Here is a 20,337-nt window from a genome sequence, read left to right on the forward strand (position 1 = left end):
TCTAAGATGTACAAGAAGGAATAGTGACTACACTGGTTGGTGCAATCAGACTTCCTGGGCTTGAATGCCGACTTCCACAACTTAGCCTTTCTTTGCCTCAGCTGCCCCCTTTGTAAAATCGGGACAATAAACGGTACTCACCTACCTCACAGGGTTGAGTTAGTGAATGTAAAGTATTTAAGGCAGTGTCTGAAGTTTCAGAAAAATAAAATGGCCCAGGAACCCAGATACCATGTCTATCTTACTATTGAAACCCTGTGGCCAGCACAGACCTTGGAACACAAGACGCAACATTAAATACTTCCTATCACATAAGCGAGGTGTGCCAACCTAGTGATATTTAGAGGAAGGAACTGACAGGCGCGTTCCCCTCCCTACAGGACGGCCAGAACCATGTTATATGAAGAAGTGGTTAAGTAATCGGGGATGCAGAGGCGTATTACCCTGGGGTGGATGGCGGGGCAGGAGCAGGATGCCATCCTCACATATTTTGGGGATGAGAGTGTAAGTGCCTTATAGCCTCGCTGGGAAGAATCAGGACGAGGGAACGCGGATACGAGGAAAGAACTCGGCTTTTTTGAGGAAAGGAACTGGCAACCCCACGAGGGGCTGTGAAACTCGTAAGGCGAGGTCCCCCGGTACGCAAGCGCCGCACGATGGCGAGGCGGAGTCGCCGAGGCCCGAATTCTGCTGTAACGATGTAGATTACGGCGACGTCTGATTGGTGAGAGTTTGGCGGGAACAGGAGGACGCCTAACAAAGGAAGTGATGTAAAGTGTCGCCCATCTGGCGGAGGTGGGATTATACGGCCTGAGCTACGGGATTATTTTGCTTGGTTGTTTTCTTGAGACACCGCCCATCAGCCTCTCTCTGCTCCTTGCTTCCGGTTGCGCAGCGTGTTTTGCCCTTAGTAAAAATGGCCGCAGAGCCTTCGGGGCCCCCCGTGGCAGCGCAGGGCGCGTTTTCTTAAGCAGGGCCTGGGAAGACAGGGAAAAGTGTAGAGTTCGTGAGCATTGATTGGCTGAAGCACGAAGCGTTCTGGACGCTGATTGGCTCCGTCCTTCGCGGGAAGGAGTTTGTGGCACCCGCGGGAAGTAGGTGTAGCACTGCGGGCGAAAGGGAGTTCTGAGGATCCCGGCCAACCCACCAGACTGAAGTCTTCTGGGCCTCTCTCCTGAGGGGATCGTGACCAAGATGTGGTTTGGTAAGGATGAGCGTCGCAAGGAGGATTTAGCAAGAGGGCGGGGGGTCGGACAGACGTGTGGCGGGGGGAGTGGCTGGGAGGGACGGGGTGGGCAAGGGGCGAGGGCCCGGGGCTAGTGGTGGGGAAGATTAGGGCGACGCTGGGAGTGGTTGGCCGTGGGGTGAAGTCTGAGGGGCCCGGTGGGCTCTTCAGAGGCTTGGGAAGCAGCACAGGCATTAATACTGTTGTTTAAAACCAGGCGGATCTGAAAGCTATGGCACTTCCTTTGGCGGAGTCGGCGGCGGCTACACACAGTCCCCGGGGGGCTTCGGATTCCCGACACCTTCCCAGGCTGAAAAGAAATCAGTAGGTTGAAAGAGCATTTCGTTTTATGTTATTCTGGCCTGAAGCTCCTAACTCATCCCTGAGAGAAAATGTCTGCGGCGAAAGGTGTTAAACATGAACTGATTGGATAATTACCAACTATTGTCGTATGGAATCTTACAGTTGAGTGCTGTAAGTTTCAAAAAAAGAAATTTCTCCCACTTTCACTTCCACTGTTTTTTTGGCTTTATTTTGAAGTTTACTAAGGAATCCGTTTTGTGGACAAACTGAACTGGTATTAGCCTATTTTGCCTTCTTCGTGTATTTAAAAAAATTTTTTTTTTTAATTAAATGTAATGAGGTGATAAAAAGCGGTGGAAAGGGCATGGTGTTGGAAGTCAGGTGGATCTGTGTTCTGTTGCTCTGACACTAATGGTCTCATTGGACCAATTTCTTAACCTCAGGAATCAAATGGGATTACTGCTAAATGGGATTAATCGTACATGCCTTACATGTTGTAATAATACATGTAATATTGTAATAATACATGCCTTACAAAGTTGTTGTGAGACTTAATATTGTGGTATATATAAGTGCCTGCCTTATAGTCCCTTTTAATAAGTCATCCCAGATATTTTTATTAAAAAAGACATGAGTGATGGAGCCCAAATACATAGCGTCAAGCATCGGCTTTTAACTGGCGGTGACTTTAGTGCAGCAACTTGAACCTTGTGGCCCTTGGTTTTTCTCATCTGATAAATGGTACTAGCACGACTTATATCACAGGGTGGTTCTGAGAATTGATAGGTGAGGTAATGTGATGTATAGGAAAGCTATGCGTAAAAAGCTTGTTATTCACTCTTGCAGGAATGAGTTTGCCTTTAACAACTACCGTTGGTTTCATCCTTTAAACACAAGGTTGATGTGGCTACTCTTTAGCTGTCGTTCACATGTGGTGTTCAGGTTCAATATTAGGAAGTTCTCTGTTTTTTGTATGGGTTGATAAGCTTTCACCTAAACTATTAATTCAGGGGTGTGTCGGTGGGAAAGAATTTGTCGATAATTACCATACATTTGACACTGCATTATATTTTTCGTACAGATTATTTCATATAATCCCATAACGTATTTACTGTTTACTCCATTGTACAACAGAGGCTCTGGGAGATTAAGGGACTGCCTAAGCTTATATAGCTAGTAAGTAAATGGAACTCTAGACAGTGCACACGTGATGCTGAGCGAATCCAAAATCTGGTAAGCAGCTTCTCTGTATTGTAGTTTTCTTTTTCCCAGCCAAGACCACAGGGGACTCCGGTGCGCTTTGTCTTCCTTGAGGTTGTGAAGAAGAAAACAAAAGATAGAGCATTAGTTTTTATCTTTTCTGAGCATAACTATTTTCTTCATTCCAGTTGATAGAATTTTTATCTCGGGATCCCTTGCTTGGGCCGTGTATTAAGACAGCTTTTCGGAGAGTGATACTGGTTATAAACTGAAGACTCACAAACCCAGATCTCGCTGTTTTTCAACCTAGTGCTTTTTCAACAGTAAATTAGATAATCACCTCATCCAAAATGTTTCCTGTCTCCTGTAAACCTGTTATATTTTATTGAATCATATGAAATTTTCAATACTGATCATTTTTTCCCCTAAAGATGGTAGTTTCATACAGCACTGTCCAGAGTAACCTATAGTTTGTAGTCAGCGAGAAAATAATTCTATTTTCAAATAAATATATATTCACATGCTCTGTGAACCTCTTTGCACTTGATCTTAGCCAAAAGGCCGAGAAGCGATCTGTGAACCTCTTTGGAACAAACCAGGAACTCCTTGTAACCAATTCCTGGCACATAATATGTGCTTGTTAAAAAACAAGAAATACCTGTGATTTGAGATGAACTTGAAGGTATTGCTAACGCCTCAATCATTATTGGGATAGTATTTATTTATTGAGTACACACTTCATGGAGAGATAAACATTAGCATTTTTATATACATTATGTTTTCTTTATAATTTGTTTTTTTAATTTTTTTTTTTTCAACGTTTTTTATTTATTTTTGGGACAGAGAGAGACAGAGCATGAATGGGGGAGGGGCAGAGAGAGAGGGAGACACAGAATCGGAAACAGGCTCCAGGCTCCGAGCCATCAGCCCAGAGCCTGACGCGGGGCTCGAACTCACGGACCGTGAGATCGTGACCTGGCTGAAGTCGGACGCTTAACCGACTGCGCCACCCAGGCGCCCCTGTTTTCTTTATAATTTGAAAGGTAGATCTCCCTGTTTTACGGAAGAGGTGGTGGCATGTCCAGGGCTATGAAGCTGGGATTGAACGCAGGTCTATAGAACTGTGGCACCAAAGCCCATGTTCTTGTTCCTGCTACCAATAGTGGTTCATAGTTTTCTTATGCTAAAAATACAATGAAAATCTCACCTGTGATAGATGGAAACAGTATAGAGTAGTGAGAACTAAAACATGGGACCTCAGCAAATTTTAAATCTCTAAATACTAACATCACATGTAATCTTGCCTATAAAGTACCATAAAATAAAATTGAAAAGCATCACTACTGATTCCTTCCCATCCTTATTAAAAAGCTGTTGCACATATAAACAGGAGCAGTAGCTGACATAATAATTGCTAACATTTTTGGCAGGGGAGCAGGGGGGCGCGCCTGGGTGGCTCAGTCGGTTAAATGTCTGACTTCGGGCTCGGGGCATGATCTCATCACGGTTCGCGAGTTCGAGCCCTGTGTTGGGCTCTGTGCTGACACCTCAGCCTGGAGCCTGCTTTGGATTCTGTGTCTCCCTCGCTCTCTGCCCCTCCCCTACTCACGCCCTGTCTCAAAAATAAATAAACATAAGAAAAAATTTTTTTATTTTATTTATTTTTTTTTTTTTAAGAAAAATTTTTTAAAGTAATAATTGCTAACATTTTTTGAGTGCTTACAACCTGCCAGGTATTATTCTACGTACTTCACCATATACTTAATTTTCGGAATTTTTATCATTCCTAGTTTTACAGATAAGAAAACTAAGATACAAATGAGTTGAAAAACATGACCAAGAGCACACTGCTCCTGATAGAGCCATAATCTTAACCCTCAAGCTTAACTGCCACTTTCTGTGACGTGTGCTGGTAGTTAGCGGGGCTTACTTTTTACCATCCTGGCAAGGCTCCCCGTTCAAAATTATGCTTCGGCAGAAGGAAATACTCTGCTAGTATCATATGGACCTTCAGGACAAAGCTGCACCTTCTAAATCCATGAATGCCGAGAGTCTGTTCCGTTCTGTCTTCCATGTAGAACAGCTGTTGGGTTGTTGGTGTCTGACAGGAAGAATCGTAATCTCTAATCCGTCGTGCATTTTCTTCCGTGTACTTATTCCCTCTGTGAGTTTGCGAGAGTGCCTGTTTACCCTTAGTCTGTCATGCCCATCCCTTGCTCGCTGTTTTTTCACTGTCGAAGTTTTCACACTTCAAGGTGGAGCCCAAGTGCTACCTCTCGAAAGTGCCAGTATGTTTTTCTGGGATCCCACGTAGGGCATCTCATTCAAGAGTATACCCAGACCAGGTCTATTATTTACACCTCTGCCTCCATTAGGTAGGAATGTGTTGTGAGCAAATCCTATCCCATTTTTCTCATCTTCATGCCATGAGACAAGCCCTGGCCAGTGGTAGGTGACAAGAAGAGTTTACATTGTCGGTAGGCCGCTTTTAGATGGGGTTTCGGTGTCCTCACTAGACAGTCTTCCCCCCGCACCGTGTGCTTTCCCTTTAAGAAAAGGCCCACACTGGCCCAGTGTGGCCAAACCCTTATCCCGTTTCCCCCAAGACTTCCATCTGATTGTCAGAACATCTGTTCTTAAGGACGCTGTACCTCTAACGTTTTCTTATATTTTATCACAACACTTCGAGCAACTCCAAAGTTCTGTCTCCTCTGGCCATTTCTCAAACCCTTTCCAAATACCATCTCATGTCATTGGTGACCTGAACAGCCGGCTCCAGCTTGCCTTCGTTCTAAAATTGGAGTTAAAGTTTTGTTCTGGAAGCGGGTCATCCTTCCTTATGATGTCCCCATTCTGGCCTGGTCATTTTGGTGAATCCCTCGTGTCCCACAAACTTCTCAATTGACCGGGAGCTTTGGAGTCAAACAAGCCTGGTTTGGATTCTCAAGTATGGCATTTGTTAGCTATATAACCTTGGTTTCCATCTCTGCGAAGCAGGGGTAATGAGATTCTTTTTTTTTTTTTTTTTTAATTTTTTTTAAAACATTTATTTATTATTGAGAGACAGCATGAGCACAGGAGGGGCAGAGAGAGGGAGAGATACAGAATCTGAAGCTGTCAGCACAGAGCCTGACACGGGGCTCAAACTCAAACCTTGAGATCGTGACCTGAGCCGAAGTCGGACACTCAACCGACTGAGCCACCCAGGCGCCCCAGTGAGATTCATCCTGAAGAGTCAGTGTTAGGATTGTGTAAAGTGCTTGGCACCTAAAAGATGTTAACGAGTGGTAATTACGAATTCCTTAATTGAATTTATGCATACTTTTCCTTTTCAGAGAGCCCGAGCCCAGCACATTGTACCCTGTACCATATCTCAGCTGCTTTCTGCCACCCTGGTCGATGAAGTGTTCAGAATTGGGAAGGTTGAGATTTCACAGGTAAGTAAAGTAATTTGTTGCAGGTTCCCTTACTCATATGAAGAATGAAATAAACTTTCTTTAAAAACACATAAATGTTGTTTTAGTTTCCAGGAAAAGCCAACTTTTTTTCCCTTCTGATCTAGGTCACTATTGTGGGTATCATCAGACATGCAGAGAAGGCTCCAACCAACATTGTTTACAAAGTAGATGACATGACAGCTGCACCCATGGATGTTCGCCAGTGGGTTGACACAGACGTAAGCGGCTGTTTCAGGGTGGGGTTGCTTTGGGGCTTTGGAGAGGTTGAACTTTTGTCTCACTTTGTAATTTCTTCCTGTAAGAATAATTTACAAGCAAGATATCAAAGGCAGAGGCCCTGCAATGAAAGGTTAATACATTTGGTTTCATGGAAGTTTCAAATGTTCTCAACGTCACTATCCTTACGAGCAAAGTTACAAGGCAAGTGACAGGAGGCGCTAGAATGTAAACTCCGTGAAAACGGGGTTTTGTTGTTGTTATTGTTCTTTTGTTTTTTAGGACAGGGATTTTTTTTATTTTTTATTTTTTATTTTTTTCAATATATGACGTTTATTGTCAAATTGATTTCTATACAACACCCAGTGCTCATCCCAAAAGGTGCCCTCCGCAATACCCATCCCCCACCCTCCCCTCCCTCCCACCCCCCATCAACCCTCAGTTTGTTCTCAGTTTTTAAGAGTCTCTTATGCTTTGGCTCTCTTCCACTCTAACCTCTTTTTTTTTTTTTTTCCTTCCCCTCCCCCATGGGTTCCTGTTAAGTTTCTCAGGATCCACATAAGAGTGAAACCATACGGTATCTGTCTTTCTCTGTATGGCTTATTTCACTTAGCATCACACTCTCCAGTTCCATCCACGTTGCTACAAAAGGCCATATTTCATTCTTTCTCATTGCCGCATAGTATTCCATTGTGTATATAAACCACAATTTCTTTATCCATTCATCAGTTGATGGACATTTAGGCTTTCCATAATTTGGCTATTGTTAAGAGTGCTGCTATAAACATTGGGGTACAAGTGCCCCTATGCATCAGTACTCCTGTATCCCTTTGGTAAATTCCTAGCAGTGCTACTGCTGGGTCATAGGGTAGGTCTATTTTTAATTTTTTGAGGAGCCTCCACACTGTTTTCCAGAGCGGCTGCACCAATTTGCATTCCCACCAACAGTGCAAGAGGGTTCCTGTTTCTAGGACAGGGATTTTTGTCTTGGTCACCATTGTATCCCCCTCACCTAGAACAGTGCTAGTTACATGGTGGGCCCTCAGTAAATATTGTTTAAATCAATGGGAAGGTTTTTTGTGACACATTACAAATATTAAAATTTTTCAATTAATAAAAGCTATTACAAAGCAAAAAAAAGCCACTGCATCTTAGAAAAATGGGCAAAGAAGATGCAGAGATAATCCATAAAAGATGAAACATAATTTACAATGGTAACAAGCAGGTTTAATAAACATTAAGGTACCGTTTTTAACTTATTAAATTAGCATAGAAAAAAAAAGAATGTCCGCTTCTGGTAAGAGTAGTAGCTAACACAGTGCCTCTGGCACTTAGCACTTAGAACGTTCGTTGAATGATTTGTCATTATTTCTCCAGGGAAGCAGATAACCATCCTACCTTGATGGTTTGAGTACAGATGAGTATAACCTACCTCAGCAATCAGCCGGTGGTCAAAATCACCCATCATAAAAATGTTGACCTGGCACTCCACTGCTAGAGGTTTACGTTAAGGAAGTAATTAAAGATGTGTGCCAAGATTCAGCTGTAAGAATCTTGATCATAGCATTGTTTCTAATAATGAAAGATTAGGGATGTCGTGGGGGCTCAGTTGGTGAAGCATCTGACTCTTGATTTCGGCTCAGGTCACGATGTCACGGTTGTGTCAGGCTCCACGCTGAGCATGGAGCCTACTTGAGATTCTCTTTCTCCCTCCGTCCCTCTTCCCCACTCATGTGCTAACAGCACAGAGCCTGCTTGAGATTCTCTCTCGTACTCTCTATGCCTCCCCCACTTGCACTCTCTCAAAAAAATAAAAGAAAGGGGGGTTGCTTAGGTGGCTGAGTCGGTTAAATGTCTGACTTTAAGTTCTACATTATCACTTGCAATGGTGTGAAGTATCCCATTGTATAAATGCATGACTGTTGGGTGTTTAGGTTGTTTTCAATTTTTTAGTATTCTAAACTATGCCATATGAATATTCTTAAAGCTTTAAGTTTTAAGTAATCTCTACACCCAACATGAGGCTTGAACTCAAAACCTCAAGGTAAAGAGCTGCATTTAAAGCTAAATCTAAATGCATGTTCTTAATTATTTCCTTAAAATCCTAAAAGTAGAGTTGCTATGCTGATAAGTATCCACCAGAAAGTTGTATGCCCAAGACCATTTGAACACGAGTGCATATTGTCTTTTTTTTTTTTAATATATGTGTATTTTTAATTTATTTATTTTGAGAGAGAGTGCAGGAGTGAGGAAGAGAGAGAGAATCCCAAGCAGGCTCCACACTGTCAGCATGGAGCCCAGTGCAAGGCCCACGAACTGTAAGATCATGACCTGAACTGAAGTTGGACACTCAACCGACTGAGCCACCCAGGGGCCCCTAGCAGTTTTTCTTTTCTTTCTTTCTTTCTTTTTTTTTTTTTTTATGTTTATTTATTTTTGAGAGCAAGAGAGAGGGACAGAGCATGAGCAGGGAAGAGGCAGAGAGAAAAGGAGACACAGAATCTGAAGCAGGCTCCAGACTCTGAGCTGTCAGCACAGAACCTGACGCGGGGCTTGAACTCACAAACCATGAGATCATGACCTGAGCCCAAGTCGGACGCTTAACCGACTGAGCCACCCAGGCACCCTTATAATTTAGCAGTTTCAGAGTTTCACCAACATCTCTAAAACCTTAGTGTGATACGTATTTTATCTTTTAGGATGCCAGCAGTGAAAACACAGTGGTTCCTCCAGAAACGTATGTAAAAGTGGCTGGCCATCTGAGATCTTTTCAGGTAAAGTCAGAAAAAAATCATAGTTGAAATATGTTTGCATGAAGCAGTTTCTGGATTCATGCCTGAGTTTAGGATACTTAAGATTGAACCAAGCCTTTATATTAAATGGGTGTTAGATTGAAATTTTTTCATTATTCTCTTCAAAGAAATAACGGGTTTTGACCTTAATATAAAACTAACAGAATGGTAGGGAAAGAATAGGATCCCTGCCTAGAATTGCCATCTGTGGCATCCGCTAGGGGTAAAAGGAGGACACAGGATTCGCAGTCAGACCATACTCTGCTTGGTTGTATAAGCTCGCGCAAGTCATTGAACAACTCTGAGCTCTAGCTTCGGTTTTTTCTCCCATTAATAACTTCATTTGGATTAACCTTAAGTTAAAAATTTGAAGTATATAATACATTTTCTCCATTTTGGCAAAATATAACCAGGAAAAGTGCCACGGTGTTTTAACCTGAAGTTGATTTGAATGTGCTCGTGCTTTATTTACCTTTTTCTCTTTATTTCAAAAGAACAAAAAAAGCCTGGTAGCCTTTAAGATCATGCCACTGGAGGACATGAATGAATTCACCACACATATTCTGGAAGTAGTCAACGCACACATGATCCTGAGCAAAGCTAACAGCCAGGTGAGCAACTTTACTCTCAGAATTTTCCCTCTTCTCTGGAAGAACATAGACCACTCTGTGCTACAGCTTTGATTTTCTTGACATTTTGAAGGTTGGGCCGGAAGAAAGGCCTCACTCCGTCCTCAGAACGTTTTCTTTGTGAGCTTTGCCATGTTATTTTATTCCAGAGGAAGCACTCGTGTTTCTCAGAATTACAAGTTCCTCTGACCCCACCGACTTGGAAGGCCGAGGCCCAAGACAACCTTCAAGTGTAGACGTATAATTCCAGGCCGAGCACTTGGCTCTAGGATTATATTCATAGAAAAACCCCCACTAGGAGGTATTTTACTGCTATTTTTCGAACCTGTTGGCTAAATAAGAAAAATTATGGACCATTATTTTGCCCCTGAAGTCATTTTTCTTGCCGAATATTGAAATTTCTCAACATTATTTTCTGCTGTGTGAATTCCATTTGGCTAGTCCATCTAGGACCCCACAAAAGGTTTATTGATTCTTGTGTTAGAATGTCCTTAGATTATCTAGGGGTGCCTGGCTGGTTCAGTTGGTAGAGCATGTGAGTCTTAATCTCGGGGTTGTGAGTTTACGCCTCATGTTAGGTGTGGAGCTTGTTTTAAAAAACATTAGCAAAAGGGGTGCCTGGGTGGCTTGGTCAGTTGAGTGTTCAACTCTAGATTTCGGCTCAGGTCATGAGCCAGGGGTCGTGGGATTGAGCCCCACGTCAGGCTCTATGCTGTGCATGGAGCCTGCTTGAGATTCTCTCTCTCTCTCCCTCTCTCCCTCCTTCTGCCTCTCTCTCCCGCTCATGCTCTCTTTCTCTCTCAAATTAAAAAAATATAGCAGGGAACCTGGGTGGCTCAGTCAGTTAAGTGTCTGATCCTTGGTTTCAGCTCAGGTCACGATCTCATGGTTCGTGAGTTCAAGCCCCGCGTCAGGCTCTGCGCTGATGGTGCGGAGCCTGCTTGGGATTCTCTTCTCTCTCCCTCTCTCTCTGCCCCTCCTCTGCTCATTCATTCTCCCCGCCCCCCAAATAAATAAATAAATAAACTTAAAAATAAAGTTAGCAAAAAAAGAAAAAGAAGAATATCCTTAGGTGATTCTGGTGCCAAGGTGGGGGATTGGTCGCAGTAGGAGAGACTAGAAAACTCTTCAGCCACTAAGGATGTTATTGCATCCTATTCTATGCCAAACAGTTTGGTAAGCACTGGGGATACAGAGATAAATGTATTCATTCGTTCATTCATTCATTTCTTGGAGAAATATTTATTGAGCCTGGTATGTGCCAGTCATTACTCTAGGCCCTTAGAAGGTTTCATCTGGGGAGTGATGTGGTCTGATTTGTCTTTTAAAAAATTCATTTGGGCTGGGCTCTTGTACGGAGTACAGATTATGGGGCTCTAAGAATGGCAACAGAATTGATTTGGGAATGGTAGCAGCAGCTGGGGTAAGGAGTAGTTGGATTCTGACGGATTTGGGAGGTGGAGCTGACAGGACTTCTTGGTGGGGACATGATATAAAGAGGGTGAGTTTGGGGCGCCTGGGTGGCTCAGTCGGTTGAGCGTCCGACTTCAGCTCAGGTCACGATCTCGCGCTCCGTGAGTTCAAGCCCCGCGTCGGGCTCTGGGCTGATGGCTCGGAGCCTGGAGCCTGCTTCCGATTCTGTGTCTCCCTCTCTCTCTGCCCCTCCCCCGTTCATGCTCTGTCTCTCTCTGTCTCAAAAATAAATAAACGTTAAAAAAAAAAAAATTAAGGGGCGCCTGGGTGGCGCAGTCGGTTAAGCCTCCGACTTCAGCCAGGTCACGATCTCACGGTCCGTGAGTTCGAGCCCCGCGTCGGGCTCTGGGCTGATGGCTCAGAGCCTGGAGCCTGTTTCCGATTCTGTGTCTCCCTCTCTCTCTGACCCTCCCCCTTTCATGCTCTGTCTCTCTCTGTCCCAAAAATAAATAAAAAACATTGAAAAAAAAAATTAAAAAAAAAAGAGGGAGAGTTCAAAAATGACTTCTGGGTTTGGGGCATGAGCAACCAGATGAAGCTAGCAAATCTGGGGGTAAAATCCAGACTTCTGTTTGGACTTCCCAAATATGAGGTGCTCGTGCAATATCCAAGTGGAGAACAGAATGGATGGTTGAATATGTGGAACTGGGATCCAAGGGGGAGAGGTCAGGGCTGGAGGTAGAACTTTGGGAGTCGTCGTGTAGGTGATATTTAAAGCCTTGGATTAGATAAGGTAACTGGGGAGTTCAGAGGTCAGAGACCTGAACTCTGGGACACACTAATCTTTAGCAATTTGGAGAAGAGGAGCCAGTGGAAGTCAAAGAAGTTGCAAATTGGGCAAGAGGAAACCAGGGAATGTGATTCTGTAGAAGATTCTGAAAAGAGTATTTTTAGGAAGGAGGGGGTGGCAGTCAACTGTAGAATGCTGCCTTGAAGTCACGGAAGGTGATGGGAGAGGTCTCCTGTTCGATTTAGAAACATGGATCTTTGGGGCGCCTGGGTGACGCGGCTAATTAAGTGTCTGCCTTAGGTTCCGGTCATGATCTCACAGTTTGTGAGTTCAAGCCCCACATTAGGCTCTCTGCTGTCAGCCAGAACCTGCTTCAGATCCTTTGTCCCCCCTCTTCTCTCTCTGCCCCTGTCCCACTCACACACACTCTCTCTCTCTCTCTCTCTCTCTCTCTCTCTCTCTCTCTCTCTCTCCCTTAAAAAGTAAACTTAAAAAACAATTATAAAAAGTTAAAAAAAAAAAGCGGGGGAGATGCCTGGGTGGCTCAGTCAGTTGGGCATCCAACTTTGGCTCAGGTCATGATCTTACAGTTGTGGGTTCAAACACCGCCTTGGGCTCTGTGCTGACAGCTCAGAGCCTGGAGCCTGCTTTGGATTCTGTGTCTCCCTCTCTCTCTGCCCCTCTCCTGCTCATGCTTTGTCTCTTTCTCTCTCTCTCTCAAAAATCAATGAACATTGAAAAGAATTATAAAACTAAAAAAAAAAAAAAAAAATAGGTTTAAAAAAATTAAAAGCATGGATCTCCAAAAGGGAGGCTTTGGTGGTAGAAGATGGGGGAAGTAGGTTAAAAAGAACAGAATTGTGTATGGAAAGTTTAGGATGTTGGGGCACCTGGCTGGCTCATTTGGAAGAGCATGCAACTCTTGATCTTGGGATCATGAGTTCATGTCCCACATTGGGTATAGAGGTTACTTAAACATAAATAAAGTTTTTTAAAAAGGTAAGGGGTGTCTCTTATATTACCGTATTTAATGACATATATGTATGTATCAAATATATCATAAAAATGATTTTAAGTTGAGGGTGGGTGGTTAGAGAGTAGAAACTGGGGGTGTAGACAATTGTATTGAGTAAATAAACCCCCCCCCCCTCAAAGAGTTGGTGTCTGAGCATTGGAGATTCAGATCACTTTAAGCTGTGAGAGCAGTGGAAGTGGCGAGCACAGGGTGCTGTGAAACCACGGAGAAGGGTTTCGTCCTGATCTGGACATCAAGAAAGACCCCTTGGAGGGGCACCCGGGTGACTCAGTCAGTTAAGCGTCCTACTCTTGATTTCAGCTGAGATCTTGATCTCGGGGTTGTGAGTTCAAGCCCCTTGTTGGGCTCAGCGCTGGGCATGAAGCCTACTTAAAAAAAGAAAGACCCCCTTGGAGCAGGTGATGCCTAAACCAAGTCCCAGGTACAGGAGGTGGGGCTACCTGAAGGAGGACATGAAACCCTTTCAAGCAGAGTATCTGGGTAAGAAATCGTATTCAGTTCAGTATTCTTGGATCATAACGTGTGAAGCTTCTGTTTCACAGCAGGCAGTGTGAAGGCATCTAACTTGAAAACAAGGGATCGTGATCGATTTTTGTTTATTACCTCAAAGCAATAGGCATTTAATGAATGTTTATTAAATGATGGAATCTCCTGACTGGATGGGTTTTCTCCTGATGAACTTTCACAGTGCTCTTACACCTGTAATGGGCACTTACCATATTTGATCTTCTATCTTGCTTATTTATTCAGTTCAGTAGGTTAAACATCGACTGGGCACGTACTGCACCAGGCACTGTGTGAAGATGAAGGGGTTAGTGGAGGAAAGTGACAGGAGAACAGCATGATGGCTGTTGTGAGAGGGAATGGGCCAAACATGTAAGAGCCAAGAAAAGAACATGGCTAACCTGGCCTGGGGCGTGTCAGAAGGCTCTGCAAAGGCAGTGGCAGTTAAGTTGGCCTCGAAGGATGAGAAGTCAGCGTTTACTAGGCAGATGAGGGAGGGGCATTCCAGACAGGGAACAGCATGTTCAGGTCAGAGGCATGTTTGTAGCTGGCAAGAAGTCCAGGTGCAGCTGGGGAGTGAAGTGTATTGAAAAGAAATGGCCAAGAGTAAAATAAAGATTTTGACATCTAGTGGTACGTCTTAAATGTCTAGGTTTATATTATTTCCACAGGCAGGGGGAGCCACCTGAAAGCTTTCTGTCAGAGGAGGGACACGATTAGAAGCTGTTAACGTGGTAGCAAAGAGAAGGACTGACTGGAGTAGGCCAGACTTAGCGGCCAAAATGCCGCCAGGAAGCCAGGGTGAGGAGAATGGGCTCGAGCACCACCGAAGATTGTGTGATAGGCTATGGTGACAGGTTGTGGGAGGTGAGTGAATGGACAGTTGAAGTCTGCAGGATTGCATTTGGGTTTACTCTCACATTGGGTTTGGAATAGAGCAGGGCAAGCAGGTTTGGGGAAGGATGTAATTTTACTTTGAAGCGTGTGAGAGAGCTAGGTGGACGTAAGTCCAGTCAGTGGCTGGGAACAAGGAATTGTGGCCTAGAAGGAGGTCTGGGATAGCATCCTGGGGGATCGATCAGCCTTTTGGGAGATGGGTAGAGAGAAAACTGGTAAGAGATACTGAGAAGGTATAGTTTGAGTAAGTAGGGAACCAGAAGAATATGCCATCAAGAAGTCTAGGGAGGGGTACATTTCAAGAGTGTGAGAAGTCACATGTGTGGAGGGCTGAAAGAGACTGTCGGGTAGGTTGCTTGAAAAGTTATTGCTGATTTTGGTGAGAACAGTGTGAGAGGTGTATTTAAAGTTCTTTGGGTTTTTGTGTGCTTCTTAAGTTTATTTATTTTGAGAGAGAGTTGGGATGGGGGAACAGAGAGAGAGAATCCCAAGCAGTTACTATGCTGTCAGTGCAGAGCCCAACGCAAGGCTCGATCTCGCGAACCATGAGATCATGACCTGAGCCAAATCCAGGAGTTGGACCGAGCCACCCAGGCGCCCCCCCGAGTTCTATTTAGTGAGATTCCAAATAGTGGTGGGCTGGGGAGTGACTAAGAAGGGAAATGGAAACAGTGATTATAGCCCGTTATTTTTAAAAATTTGGTGCTAAAAAAAAGAACAAAAGAGTGCTGGGCACTTTTTTTCCTCTCCTTGTCATGCTTCATGCCTACGTGACCACAGATGCTTGAGTGGGACTGTGGGGAGAGGGTGAAATGGGTGAAGGGAAGTAAGAGATACAAACTTCAGTTATCAAGTAAGTTACAGAGAGGAAAGGCATAGCATAGGGAATATAGTGAATAATATTGTAATAACATTGTGCAGGGACAGGTGGTGACTACATGTATCATGGTGAGCGTCACGTAATGTAAAAAATTGTCAAATCACTGTGTTGTGCACCTGAAGCTAATATAACATTGTATGTTAACTGTACTTCAATAATAAAACTTCTTTAATAATAATAAAGTCAAGAGCAAGATAAGAATACCCCAAAATAAGTAAATAAATGAGTGAATGAATACATGCATTCATGTTTAAATGATTAAGCACCAAGGAAAGATACCATTGTAGCAGATCTCCGGGTAATTTTCTTCTCGGTGCTAGTTTTCCTTTGGTTCCCCTCAGCATCACAAAAACAAGAATGAGCCAGGAGGTACCCTTCTCTCTGATATTATGTGCTTCAGAGGGTCACTTTACCTTCCTTTGAAATACTCGTTCATGATGACAGCTATCCCTTCCAATGTAAGCAGTTGTTACTGGGAAAACTACTTAAATTCTCTTTTGCGAGCCGCTTATTAATAAGCTATTTACAATAACAAGGACTGTTTTTTAAATTGGTAAGTGTTCTAACGTTGTGAACTTTCTTGATTCAGCCCTTAGCAGGGAGAGCAACTATCAGCAATCCAGGAATGGGTGAAGCAGGGAACTTTGGTGGGAATAGCACCATACCAGCAAATGGCCTCACTGTGGCCCAAAACCAGGTAAACACTGAGTGGCTCCAAAAATTCAAGACACAGAGAGTCCTAAGTTTGTTACTTCCTTAATGATTCTAAGGCTTTCTAAGTACCTGACTCATTACTTTGTTATAAAGGGACTCAGGTAGGGGTGCCTGGGTGGCTCAGTCGGTTAAGCGGCCGACTTCGGCTCAGGTCACGATCTCGCGGTCCGTGAGTTCGAGCCCTGCATCGGGCTCTGTGCTGACAGCTCAGAGCCTGGAGCCTGTTTCAGATTCTGGGTCTCCCTCTCTCTGTCTGACCCTCCCCCATTCATGCTCGGTCTCTCCCTGTCTCAAAAATAAATAAATGTTAAAAAAAAAATTTTTTTTTAAAGGGACTCAGGTTTACATAAGGGAGTGGATTCAGAGTAGTTGCTAAAATCTTTCTCATTTGACTCTTCAGGTGCTGAATTTGATTAAGGCTTGTCCAAGACCAGAAGGATTAAACTTTCAGGATCTCAAGAACCAGCTCCAGCACATGTCTGTAGCCTCAATAAAGTGAGTATTTGGTTTCCATCAGCTGGGGCTCCAGAATTGTACCCATTTGACCTCACTAGAGTTTTCTGGTAATGGAGAAGTAAGTTTAAAAAAACAAAACAAAACTGTCAGCTGCAATCTTAACTGACAGAAGGGAAGTTGTCCAGTCACAGAAAGAAAGAAAGAAAAAGGACTTACAAAAATGATGCTACCCGTCACGTCATTCATTCACTTGTTCATTTAACAAATAATGAATCCCATTACGTGTGGTGATTGTAATTTTGGACAAAAATTGACCAGATAAATTTGACGTCTTGCGGAATTCAGTCTGGAGGAGTGAGATCCTTAGCTCCTGGTCCTCAGATAATAACAGTCCCATCGGTGTTACTGTTCCACTGTGGAGATGTGGGCTTGGCTGTCTGACCCTGAAACTGTAGACGGTCCTTCCAACATCCTTTCTCTGATTCCGTGGTAGACAAGCAGCTTCCTGATTCTGGTGAACGAATCCAACCAACAGTATTTTGGTGCTTGTGATAGTCACTTGTTACTGTAAATCAGTAGATACTCTAGGCTTACACAGAATGAAAAGGCTCGGGTCTAATCTCATTTCCTGTTTTAAACAAAATGAAGATCTTAATTCTTATCTCAGAGTTACAGTGTTGATGAGGTACAGAATCACTGTCATGTGGTAATTGCTCTACAAATTATTACTGTTATTACATATGTTACTGGCACTGATCCAGAGGGCCTTGAAGGGTGTCCTGTCATTTCCGGAAAGGTCTTTCCTTTATGCCCTGCAACTTTACTTCCCAGAGGGGAGCAGGAGGGTTGATGGGTGGGTAGGGAGGAGGAACTTTTAAAAGTAGCTGTTTATGCTAGGAGATTCTGTGTGCACGCTGGACTGTGTTTTTAGATTCTTCGTTTGCTTACACTGGCATTTGAGTTAGGCCCTCGTTTCTTGTGTTTACACAGTTCGGGAGAGGAGTCCAAGGCACCCCTGATAGCCATTGTCTCCGTGCATTATCTCAGTTTTGCAGTTTTACTGGTATTTCTCCTTCTAAGAGCCCTGTGAACAAAGTGGCTATGAATTCTTAGCTAAGATAAAAAATGGGAAGTGAGTAAAATCTATGTTTGGCCATATCCAAAAGGCAGTTTCCTGTCTTCTGCATCAGTTTAAAATGAGGCTTTTTTTTTTTCTTTCTTTGTTTCTTCCTAGGCAAGCTGTAGATTTTCTTAGCAACGAGGGACACATCTATTCCACTGTGGACGACGATCATTTTAAATCCACAGATGCAGAGTAACTGGATCTAATTGAGTACCCGAGGTATTTTCCAGCTGGACCTGTTTTCATCATCTGTTGCCTCCAGCTGTGCATGTTTGGCCAATTGACTTCTAGGGAGTAGCTTTCATCTAGAAAGGGTCTCATTTTGAAAGTTACTGCTCTTCTTTTTTGTTTGTTTGTTTTTGTTTTTTGAAGCTCCATTTTGGGCAACTGACAGAATGTAAACTCGGGTGGACTTTCTTAAAGAAGTTACAAACAAGCCGCTTACAACATCAGCACAAATGGAAGTGGAAGAGAGATGCTACCAAGAGAGTTGGGCAGCATTACTCAAGCTATACCCAGGAGTTTCCACTCCTAACATGTTTCCTGTTGAAAGAAGATGAGCAGGACCCAGGGCCTTCAGCGGGGAGCGAGCCAAGAAACCCCCGAATCTCTGCCTGCTTTTGTTCCCCCCCTTTGGTTATAGGGTGTTATTTTTCAGAATCGCACTCTCCTTCACCTCGTCATGGCTGCTGCCAAAAGTGTGTTGTTACGTTCTAGAGTGGTGGCCTCATGAGGGCAGGAGAGAGCAAGAGATGTTACTTCGATTTCATACAAAATAAGTGCCCCCATATGTCTAATAAAATAGTTCTATTGCAGAATTCGTGAAAATGTTATTCTTCTTCCTAAGCTGGTGTAATTACTACTTGATTATCCGAGGCACGTAGCATAGGCTTGCTGTGGGTTTGAAATCCTGGCTTTTCCACTTCTGGTTAGGTTCTTGGGCCGGCCACATCAGTTCTGAGGGCCTCCCATTTATTCATGAGAAGAGAACAGCGTCAGTTCCTATAGGTCTGTTGTGAAACTCGAGCAAGATGATGTTTGTAAAGCATCGAGCATTGCCATTCTGAATCTTGACTCTGGCAGTATGTGGTCGTGTAGCTGAGTTGAGCGTCGGCCATTTGGCCCCAAGAGGAGACTGTCTGAAGGCCGACAGCTATTTTTTGGCCAGCTTAATCAGTTCCACTTCTTGTGGGAGGGAACACTAGCTCAAAGATGTTTTTGACAACTCCAGAATGTAAGCTATGTCTTGAATAAAAGAATTAATTCTGAGGTAAGTTAATGAGGTATAACATGCAAATAAAAATTCTGTAACCGCTTTAACTGTGTTTCTGAGTGAAACCTACTAGCAGCAGTGCGAGAAAGGCCCCACCCTCCAGTTTCTAAAAGTGAACAACAGTCTGGTGGTTGTTTCTGTACCTGCCGAACGGTTCCTATCTAGGGAGCTATATTCGTGCGTAAAAGTCAGTCAACCAGTACATTATCCGCAGATCTGTCTATATTTTGAGAGAGCGCACAGGGGAGGAGCAGAGGGTGAGGGAGAGAGAGATCCTAAGGAGTTTCTGCGCTGTCAGCACAGCCCAATGCGGGGCTCGATCTCACAACCTCGAGATCACGACCTGAGCTGCTCTCAAGAGTCGGACGCTTCACGGACTGAGCCACCCAGGCACCGCAGACATGGTTTCCTTTTAACCTCATCTTTCCTAGCTGTGAAATTGCTTTCTTTCTCCTCATTGCAGTGTTTGGCCACTCAGAAATCCCATTATGTAGGAACGGGTAGCCCTCTTCTCTGGCCCCCTTTTGTGATCTTGCTCAATTTGCTGCCACAATTAAATGCAGACGGAAGTGAATTTTGCATGTGGGCTTGGTCCTGAGGGTTCTGAGCCAAGAAGGAACTTTTTTTCTTACGTTCTGGCTTATTGTTTGTCCCAGAGCACACTCTTCCTCAGGGTCGCGTGTAGTTTAGATGGTCTCTGCAGGAAGGCATGGGAACTGGCCCACCAGCCTGTATTAGCTGCTTGGTAGCTGCCAAGAGGCTTCCATAGGAAGTGCAGTGGGTCCGGACAGCCCAAAGGAGTGTTAGCACACACAGGAGGGACACACTCAAGTGCAGTACCTAGAATCCAGGCTGCATATTGACACTCCTGGAGCTCACATCTCAGCTGGAGACTCCGGTCACCTTTTTATCTGTGCCCTGTTTCCTGCTGTCCGTGGTGCTTAGTTCTGTGACTGCATCAGTCTAGGAAACCAAAGCCCCACCGCTTCCAGAAGTGAGGTCTGTGGTCTTAACTCACGGAACAGGCCTAGACTGACCTTGGAAGCTGAGTTGGTCTCTGCATAGAGCCGGGTTTGTATCTGTTCCCTTATCTCTGTTACACTGGATGGTGAGGCTCTCCAACCGATCAGTACACGTTGTCTCCAGAGTCTAAGAGCTTAGTATATTTCAAACATTGAGATGAATTCTGTGATTAGGGGACAGTGGGAATAGGGAAAGAACATAGGTTTTAGAGGGGCGCCTGGATGGCTCAGTTGGTTAATCATCTGACTCTTGGTTTTGGCTCAGGTCATGATCTCATGGTTTGTGAATTTGAGCCCTGCATCAGGCTCTGTACTGACAGCATGGAGCCTGCTTGGATTCTCTCTGTCCCTCTTCTGCTCATGCATACTCTCTCTCTCTCTCCCTCTCTCTCTCTCTCTCTCTCTC

The 20,337-nt window shown here is 44.1% G+C and overlaps 1 protein-coding gene across 2 annotated transcripts; it reads left to right on the forward strand.

The window, feature by feature from the left end:
• The first annotated feature begins 867 nt into the window (after nt 1-867).
• Nucleotides 868-18,956, forward strand: RPA2 (replication protein A2). Of its 2 annotated transcripts, XM_019432496.2 has the most exons (10): nt 868-1,204; nt 1,443-1,549; nt 6,064-6,165; nt 6,291-6,404; nt 9,102-9,176; nt 9,689-9,805; nt 15,933-16,040; nt 16,458-16,552; nt 17,748-17,855; nt 18,009-18,956. In XM_019432496.2, the coding sequence occupies exons 1-9, from the start codon at nt 1,195-1,197 to the stop codon at nt 17,830-17,832; spliced, it is 813 nt and encodes a 270-aa protein (XP_019288041.2). In that variant the 5' UTR covers nt 868-1,194; the 3' UTR covers nt 17,833-17,855; nt 18,009-18,956. The 2 variants fall into 2 exon arrangements, with proteins under 2 accessions (XP_019288041.2, XP_053754729.1); XM_053898754.1 differs by lacking the exons at nt 868-1,204; nt 1,443-1,549 and adding an exon at nt 1,681-1,699 and having other exon boundaries at nt 17,748-18,956.
• Nucleotides 18,957-20,337: the final 1,381 nt, after the last annotated feature.

This window comes from Panthera pardus, unplaced genomic scaffold (assembly GCF_024362965.1).
Source record: "Panthera pardus isolate Hobbes unplaced genomic scaffold, ASM2436296v1 HiC_scaffold_11, whole genome shotgun sequence".
Taxonomy (NCBI): Eukaryota; Metazoa; Chordata; class Mammalia; order Carnivora; family Felidae; genus Panthera; species Panthera pardus.

Excerpts from the sequence above, each read along its gene's own strand:
- RPA2 (XM_019432496.2), top strand. Across the intron at positions 1,550-6,063 it reads CCCAGGCTGAAAAGAAATCA|AGAGCCCGAGCCCAGCACAT; the intron begins GTAGGTTGAAAG and ends TTTCCTTTTCAG. Across the intron at positions 16,041-16,457 it reads TCACTGTGGCCCAAAACCAG|GTGCTGAATTTGATTAAGGC; the intron begins GTAAACACTGAG and ends TTGACTCTTCAG.